This window comes from Rutidosis leptorrhynchoides, chromosome 4, assembly GCF_046630445.1.
Source record: "Rutidosis leptorrhynchoides isolate AG116_Rl617_1_P2 chromosome 4, CSIRO_AGI_Rlap_v1, whole genome shotgun sequence".
NCBI lineage: Eukaryota > Viridiplantae > Streptophyta > Magnoliopsida > Asterales > Asteraceae > Rutidosis > Rutidosis leptorrhynchoides.
Window position 1 is genome coordinate 375,615,515 of NC_092336.1, and position 9,368 is coordinate 375,624,882.

The window sequence follows — 9,368 nt, forward strand, 5'->3', positions numbered from 1 at the left end:
TCTATTGAATCGTTCGATTTTGGGATCGCATGGACCAATCTCGCCGCCTCTCTCTGCAATTATGCGAGTTCCAACCACTCGACCCTCATTGCCTATCTCGGCAATTATGTGAGTTCCTCCTCACCTCTGGGTAGTGATGGTGGAGGTAGTGGAGATGGTCGTTGTGGAAGTAGGAGTGGTGATGGTAGTGCTGATGGAGGTTTTGGAGCAGGTGGAGGTTTCGGACGTGGTGATGACCCTTGAAGGAGATGGTGGTGATGGTGGCAGCATCAAGTTTGGGGTTGGATGTAGGTAACTAGGTGTGAAGGTAGTGTCAATATAGTGGAGGAAGTGGGCCTTTATCAGCCCACATTGTGTTACTCAATCAACACAATCTAAAACAAAATCGTTTTCAACACCCCAAGTCTTTATTTATTGTTCATTTATTTTTTTCTTACCAAATACCAAACACGTAACAAAAAACAGTTCATTCTATTCCCACAAGAAAAACAAACATTATAATGAAATGGTACTGGAAAATGACAAATTCCATATCATTATATTTCCTATTATAACTTATAGAAAGAAAAACCCAAAAATCACATCCAAGCAGCCCACATTATTCAAATGTTGCAACAACCAATTTGTGACATGAACTTTTAAAGTAATCAGAACTTGTGAAAGGTATACCGAATTTCAGTTTTGATGTGATTCGCAAGAAATGGTAAGAAACTTAGTCAACATGTTTAAAGATTGGTCTTTGGTTTAGCAGCTGCAGCAATACGCCTTGTGACTGATCGCATTGTAACAAACTCTTCTGCAGATGAAGGATGTATACCCACCTGTAAAAGATACCAACTTTTACATTAGATGTTGAAGAATTTGACAATTAAATGCATCTTTTGTTCAAAAAAAAAGGAAAAAAAAAAAAAAAAAGTCCAAGCTCACCGTGCTATCAAATTGCGCTTTTGTAGCTCCACACTTCATTGCAATAGCAATGCCCTACGAAACAGATAATCTTCTCAAACTCAAAAAGATGACAAAGCAATAGAAGTGGACGAAGGTACTTTATGTTCAAAAGATAATGTTTAAACCTACATAACCTTCTTAAAGCATTAACTTTTTTTGTGTCATTTAAAAAAATGTTTCAATAAGTATTTGTAGTTTCATATGAGGCTCAACGATATGAACCATATGCTCAATGGGATCAAGAATGATTAAGCTTACCTGCATTATTTCAGCAGCATCTGGCCCACACATTGACGCACCGATAACTTTATCGGTATCGGCACTGACAATAAGCTTCATGAGTGTCTTCTCTTGTCGTCTGTGGATACCAGAAATGCAGATTAAATGTTAAAAAAAACTGATTACTGCGAATTAAAGTGATGAAAGAATGAGTGTGTGTGTTTTGAGAGTGGGTAATATATATATTGTGGTGTTTGGTTATATGGATTGAGTCTGACTACTAACATTTATTAACAATTAACCGAATTCTCTTAATACGATAGTATAGACATTGGAGATTTACACATCTAAGCTCGGCACTTACCAGAGATAATTTGGGTTATAATTTTATTGAACTTAAATGGACAAACTTAGCATGAGTTATATCAATGAGAACATGTCAAAGGGATAAAAAAACTTTAAAGTAGACCAACGTGTTTTAATTATGTACTAAACCTAATTAAGTCATAATCCTCTTATTAAAATCTAAACTACAAAAACAGCTTTCGTAGTGTTATATCACACAATACAAACTAAGAGTAGAGCGAATTCACATACCCAGAAATTGTGTTTTTCATAGGGTTAAATGTTGATGTGAAAACCAAAATGTCTCCATTGGCTTGCTCTATGGCCTCTTCTTCACTTACACCCACAACTGACAGAGGTGGTATGCTGAACAGAGAGAAAATAAAATAAGTTTCAGATGATCATTTAATCAGTATTTCATTATTAACGGATATAAAAGATACCGCAAATAGTATAAGTCATGAAAACGTTCTGTTACCAGAAAACAGCACAAGGTATATTGCTGTAGTCAGGCTTGCTAGGCTCGTTACCAAACACAGTTTTCTGTAAGCAATACAAGAGCAGAATTACATAAAGAAACATTGAAGTACTCCTTTTATCCCAAATTAATAAATTAACCTGGAGAAAAATTTAAAACAGAGCTCACATACAGCAAATAAAGTGCCTTCCATCAAGGCAACGGGGGTAAGATTCATCCGGTTAGTAGCATCACCTATGGCCCAAATGGTAGGCACGTTGCTGCGAGAATACTCGTCAACCTGCACGTAAGAATCAGTGTCAAAAAACTTAGAAAAATCAAAATAAGAATGCATGCGTTAGAGTAACAAAATAAAAGGATTTATTAAAAGAACCTTCACTGCTCCTGTACTGTCAACTTCAACACCTACAGACTGCAAATTTAACCGTTTTGTATTCGGGACCCGCCCTGCGACCAGGAAAGAAAAATGTCAAAATCACCAGAAATGAATAAGTGAGTCAAGTCTTATAGCAAACAACATTTATTCATTCAAATAGCATATAAAGAGAGCTTTCTATGCATATGAGCATGAATGTTATTATCAAATAGCAAAAGGTGATACTCTGTAAATACAAAAATGATGATCCATTTACTACCCATTTAGTGCTATAAATAAAATGTAAGCTTTAGCACCATAAAACAAAAGATTTATTTATGTAACCCAACACATGGATATATAACTTTATTCTTTCTAGAAGAATCTGAGATCTAATTAACATGATTATCTTTTTATGAGGGGCATAATATTACCGGTGGCAAAAAGTACAGCATCTGCCATTATTTCTTCACCATGATCTGTAGTCACTTTTATGCCATCCTCCGTTTTCACCAGCTGAAACATACGTATTCAACTTAAATATAAACTGGAAGATCTTATAAACTCAAAGTGGTAAGATTAATAATTATTATCTTTATTATCTAAATTATAAGAACCTGGGTCAAGTTTGTCTGTGGGTGCAATATTATGCCTCTTCCTTCAAGATTTCTTGCTACTAGAGCCCTCATTTCATCATCAAAACCCCTGTGCAACGAGAATTTTATCAAGGAAGCTTTATATAAGTTCACAGAAAATGTCAATGTTGACTAAATACGGCTAGTAAATGTGCTCATATGTTATTAGGCATTTATTTGCCCGTACCCACAACACCGAATCAGTGACAGACCCAAAGCATCTATATCAGGTTCGTGGTACTAGATTCTTTTATAAACTTGTTTTTTGTTTGGTTTTCATATCTAATGTTATTTAACAATTGATCATGTTCCATTCAGTTCTTTCTAAAACTAATTTTTCAGATCAGAGAAAAGCTCTTTTCGTTTATAGATTTATGTAATTTAATAAAAGATTGAAAAAAAAAAAAAAAAAAAAAAAAACCCAAGGTTTTAGAGGGTGCTTGGGATGGGTTAATTACAAGTACTTATCTAGTTATCTGTATAAAAACTGTGTAGGTGCTAGAATGCTTATATTTAAGTGCTTATTCCTTCTAAAATAAGCAGATAAGCAGGTTTGAATGAGTGTCTGAATGTGCTTTTCTGTTGTCAAAATAAGCAGATAAGAGCTGAAAAAAGCAATCCTAAAAACCCAATTAATTGGTTCAAGGTCAGGTAATTGGCTTGGGACCAAAACGTCTCTATACTGGGCTGAATCAGTTTACTTTTTGGGTCCGTTATTTTGTCCTTTTCAGTTCGGTTCAGTCCAGCCTGGTATCTATTTGTAACAGATTTAAAATCAAACATTCAACAGGAATAAATAAAACTTTCTACAAACCTTAATGGAAGTTCCTTTCTGAAACATAGATTCACTGTGGACCCCATCCCACGCCAAATTGATGCAAACTCAACAGCAATATACCTAGTCAGATAGTAATTAGTCATCTTTGAAATTGCAAAACTAAACGTGTACAAGAATTATAGGATGAAAAGTCAACATACCCTCCTCCAAGTACAACAACGCGCTTTGGTAACTCATCCAAGCTCAATGCCTCATCCGAAGTTATAGCCAACTCCTGAAATAACAGACGCGGACAGTAAGAAATAATCAAGATGTAATATTATATATATGGAACTGATTATAAACAATTAAATAATCAGAACCACAATTCACTAATCCAAACACTAAAAAGCTGATTACGGTGAATTGAAGTCTCATTAGCCGATCTCAATTTCCCAATAAGAGTTCGAATTATAATTATATTTACCTGTCCAGGAATATCTAGTCGGTGTGCCCTGCTACCAGTTGCGATTAATATATGCTTTGCTGAATAGGACAATTTAGTGCCATCCAATTGAATAACTTCCACTTCATTAGGGCCCACAATTCTTCCCTCTCCTTCAAACAGTTTAACTCCGGCATTTGAAAGCAAGCGCTTGTATATCCCATTTAGCCTCACTATTTCCTCAGTCTGCATTTACAGATATAAGATAATGAAACAGTTACAGGTGGCATTTCTTAAAAGAAATGTAGAAAACGAATTCAATGTATCATGAAACTCCTCTTGTGCTTCGAAAAATTATCGGGTCTTAAAGTAAACATACAAAAAAGTAACTTATATGGAATTGGGGTCAATGATACCGAACTAAGCATTATGGCGAATAGGCTCAAATGCACCCCTGATCATTTCCCACTCAACTACCTAGGCGTACCAATCGGTGTTAAGATGAACAAAGCTAATATGTGGCAGCCCGTCATCGAAAAGTTCCAAAAAAGACTCTCGGGTTGGAAATCTAAGTCTATCTCATTCGGTGGTCGATTAACCCTGGTAAAGTCCGTGTTAAGCAGCTTGCCTCTCTACTTTTTCTCGCTCTTCCGCGCTCCTGGTAGTGTTCTAAAGCTTCTTGAATCTTTGAGGTGCAATTTTTTTTGGGGCGGGTCGGGTGACAAAAGAAAAATGTGTTGGGTAAAATGGGACAAGGTTCTTCTTCCTTATGGGTCGGGGGGACTGAGTATTGGGTCGTTAGATACAAAAAACTTAGCCCTCTTGGGGAAATGGTGGTGGCGTTTCAAAACCGACCAAAACTCCCTTTGGGTTAAAGTCATCTCAAGCATCTATGGGGCGGGGGGTGGGTTACTTGGTACTAACGGTGATTTTGTGTTTCGAGGTTACTCCACTTGGCAAAATATTATTAAAGCAGGTGTTTCCATAGATTCTATGGGGCTAGATTTCAGTTCGTCTTTTGTCAAACAAATCGGGAATGGCAGCTCTTTCAAATTCTGGGAAGAAGCATGGATCGGAGATCTCAAGCTAATGGACCAATTCAAAAGGCTTTATGCTCTAGAAAACTGCAAGCAGGTTTCGGTCATGGTTCGGTTCAGCAACAATGTGCTATGCGAAGACTGGGTCAGGCCCGTCAGAGGTCGGGCTGAAACCGAATTAATGGGTCTTAAAACACTCCTGAATTCGATTACATTAAATGCAGACCAAGACGATAAATGGAAGTGGAGCCTGGACGACGATGGCTTCTACAAATCGAAAACGATGTCAACGCTCATAGACGATAAAAAATTCTCTTTCGGTAATGCAACCCCGGATGTAACGCTACGCAACAAAACAGCCCCTTTAAAAGTCGAAGTCTTCGTATGGAGAGCAAAAAAAAAAGCGGATCCCGGTTAAGATTGAATTAGAGAAAAGAGGTATCGATTTAGACTCAACTTTGTGCCCTCTTTGCTTGATAGATATCGAGACGGCAGATCATTTTCTCACACAATGTACAAAGGTCTTGGAGATTTGGAATATGGTGCTGAAATGGTGGAATCTTCCATCTACTTCATCCCTCACCGTTGACCAAGTCTTCGACGACTGTTCGTTAGGTTCAAATGCTACTTTGACGGGTAAAATTATTTGGCAAAGTTTGAAATGGGTAACTTGTTATGTTCTATGGAAGGAAAGGAATGATTCGGTTTTTAAAAATCAACCCTGGATTCCGCAAAAAATTCTAACAAGCATCCAAACTTCTAGCTTCGCGTGGATCTCAAAACGGCTAAAGAATTCTTCGTTGGTTTGGCATCAATGGTTGATAAACCCTGGCTTCTTCGTTTCTTCAACAAATAAGAGGCTAGGGATCGGTTAATTACTTTGTTTTGTTTATATTCGAGTTTCAAGTCTTATTTCACTGTATCAAACTGTTCTCTCTGTTTGCTTAGTTGCAAATGTTGGTTAGGTCGCGACTTTGTAATATCTGTGTTTGGTTTCTATATAATGCTTGCTTTGCAAAAAAAAAAAAAAAAAAAAAAAAAAATGTATCGTCATTAGCATAAAGAACATCTCCCAATGGATAAGAAAAGACATACGCATGATAATCTTAGTGGATACGAAGATAACAAAGATAAGTTGTTTAAAAGGAGTTACAAAACATTCAGGTAATACTTAATGTCATGCGACCTTTCAAAAATTTGTGACCTTTTTGCAAGGTTTTATAGAGGTAATGATTCTTCGTATGTTACAAGCAAAGAGGGAAAAATTAACAATTTTAGATGTTATCAACTTGCTTCTTACTTTTGGACGTTGTACTAAGATGGAAAAAAACATGACAATTTCAACATTTAGCAATCATCTTTATAAACTATTGATCTTTTCCATATACCGAGACTTTGTAGATTAATATCATATTGAACAACTACACATCAGTTCTTGTAACTAATAAGAACACGCTGAACAAAGAATTGATATATCAAAAGCTGTTATTAAATTTGCTAGAGGTTTAATTTCAGCCGTTTACATTTAGATTAATTTATGGTACAGCACAAGCAAAACAAACAAGCAAATATGTTAGTTATAAATGGACTATAAGTTTAAACCAAACATCCACCAAACTTTGAAACTTACCTTCTTGTGCAGAAGCTTTTTCCAATCAAAATCAAGCTTCTCATTCACTTGCCATCCATATTCCCGTGCATCCTACGCATGTTGAAACAGGAATGGGTAAAAATGTTCTATAATTATCATACATAGAAAGCTAATGAAGGCAATTATAAGTTGAAATAACATCATCAAGAGAACCATAAACAAAAATTAATAATCATATACACATCAAATATATTAGAGACTGCCCATTTTGCAGTATCAAGTAGAAGCTCAATATCACCTGAATTTCAGGCCCAAAGGATGCTCCATAGACCAGAATCTTTTTAGGAACGCACCCACGAATCACACACCTGCACCACATGTAAGAAGTATTATATGCATGGTGCACCAAAACATAATGTCAATAAATTTCAACGTAAGAATCATGATTGCTTAATTGTGTACCACAAATTATGCTTCAAGCAGCATCCCATAATAATGACGACAAAATATATGATTATAAATAATAACGCTTATCATATATTAAAGTTTTATATATATGTGGAATATAAGCTGAACAAAATAGGAAAAAAACAAAACGCCATGTGTATCACCAGGTGCACTTGAAACAAGAGCTAGAAGAATACTTACGTTCCTCCAACACCTCCTACGACTTCTGAGCTGATCGGATGAAATGGTAGCTCGCAAATCCCAACCTTAGAACAAAAGTTATGAAAGAAGACCAGTAATTAAATTTATAGTCAGGTAAGTTTACTACTCCGTATTTACTAACTACATTAATTACCATGAATAAGTTTTCCCACAAGTCAAAATAACTCTATGCAAAAATTTATGATGACCAATTAAGGTCACAATGACATTATTATATATTATATATAAATAAATATAAACACACGGGTCTCATATAAAGCTTCCCTCTATCAAATATCAGTAAAATGTCTAAAAACAAAGCATACCAAATAGGTCTTTTTCTTGTATTCAAAGCTTATATTACATACTTACATATTATGACCTGCTTACGAATTGATGATGTTAATAATCATACTCCGTATTATGCATATATTAAATTAAATGGTGTTCCGGACATTAAAATGTACATACAACAGCATTAAAACACCATGTCTAACACCAACAAATAACATAGATATTTCCGTTACCATAATCACTTCTAAGGTAGACACAAAAGTCAAACAACACCTTTGTTACATTTTAAAACCTTCCACTTTGCGTTGTAGTAAAATCGTATGTTATGGGAAACATTAAGTTTCGTCTCGAAATGCATATACTCCGTCTACCAAATACTTTCAGTACAAAAACAACTGAAGTTCATATATCTCAAATGAAACACTTACACAATCTAAACAATTACATATATGCGTTAAAAAATCACCTAAGAGTTGAGTTAATTTCACATGTTAACCAACTATGAGCTTCAAAAAATATCCACAATTATTAGCAATAGATATTTCAACAACTAAAAAATAATATAAAAAAATATATTAAGTACCTTAGCACCATATTGGGCTGAAAACCGTGAAGCTCTAGTACCACCACTACCAGCTCCAATCACAAACAAATCAAAATCAAACTCTTGTTCATTATCATTTCCAACATCACCTCCATCGATCAACATTTTTCTTGACATGATTCTGATTACAATAGCACTACTGAATCTACATCACCAATTTATCTCAAAATCATCAATATATCTATATCATTTACTCTTATTATTATTAAATTATTAATTATTATTATTACTCGTATTAAATATTAGTATTAATATTAAATCTTACTTATAATAAAACAATAAAAGTTCGAATAATTCAAAAATAGCAAACAGATCCGAAAATAATTAAATTTAAAATACTAGTAATCGTACCTTATTGATTGATAACAGTGAAATAGTGATTGCGATGAACGATGGCGGTACAATTAGGGTTTTAAGTGGTAGTTCGAAGAAATTGAAGTGAATCTGGACAGTCTATGAATACGAATGAGAATTTGCCACGATACAATTGAGGAATGATTGATTTTTTGTATCTACGTCTTTGTATTTTAATCGCTAAAAAAGTAGTATTAACTAATTAATTAATTAACGAATATTATTAAAGGTTTGAAAAAAGTTACGTTGATTGAGATTTGTTTATGTAGGTGGTGGTACCGTGTGCAATTTGGTGTTGTACATGTCGATCGAAGATTCGGAGGAAAAAGTCAAAAAAGTTGCGTTGATTGAGATTGTTTGTGGGTGTTTGTTTTGTTACTGGGTTATTGGGCTATTGGTTAATGGGGTTATTGGGCTTTTGGATTCATGGATATGGGTATAATGGGTAAGTCGAAATGTTTTTGATCGGAAGGTATGACATCTCTTCTTTCAATTTAATAGAAATATTCAAATGAAACCAACTTTTAAGTTGAGATCCAAAGGATCAATCAGAGTGCGATAAATCACATGTGATTGGAAAAAAAAAAATTCAAACTTTTTTTTTTTTCAAAAATACATGTTCTTACATTGTATGATATCTTTGTTTATCCTCAACAAT

At 34.8% G+C, this 9,368-nt stretch overlaps 1 protein-coding gene across 1 annotated transcript; it reads right to left on the reverse strand.

Moving 5' to 3' along the window:
- Positions 1-452: 452 nt before the first annotated feature.
- LOC139843927 (glutathione reductase, chloroplastic) lies at positions 453-8,884 on the reverse strand. The gene is made up of 17 exons (XM_071834111.1): positions 8,708-8,884; positions 8,336-8,501; positions 7,459-7,523; positions 7,109-7,178; positions 6,850-6,921; positions 4,225-4,428; positions 3,959-4,032; positions 3,795-3,878; positions 2,963-3,050; positions 2,780-2,861; positions 2,364-2,437; positions 2,163-2,270; positions 1,991-2,055; positions 1,765-1,878; positions 1,207-1,306; positions 928-981; positions 453-821 (listed from the first exon to the last, which is right to left on the reverse strand). Exons 2-17 carry the CDS (start codon positions 8,471-8,473, stop codon positions 726-728), a joined length of 1,488 nt encoding a protein of 495 aa, XP_071690212.1. The 5' UTR covers positions 8,474-8,501; positions 8,708-8,884; the 3' UTR covers positions 453-725.
- Positions 8,885-9,368: the final 484 nt, after the last annotated feature.

Excerpts from the sequence above, each read along its gene's own strand:
- LOC139843927 (XM_071834111.1), bottom strand. The coding sequence starts at position 8,473 with ATGTCAAGAAAAATGTTGATCGATGGAGGTGATGTTGGAAATGATAAT. Across the intron at positions 1,879-1,990 it reads ATACCTTGTGCTGTTTTCTG|CATACCACCTCTGTCAGTTG; the intron begins GTAACAGAACGT and ends CTCTCTGTTCAG. Across the intron at positions 982-1,206 it reads ATGCTGCTGAAATAATGCAG|GGCATTGCTATTGCAATGAA; the intron begins GTAAGCTTAATC and ends TCTGTTTCGTAG.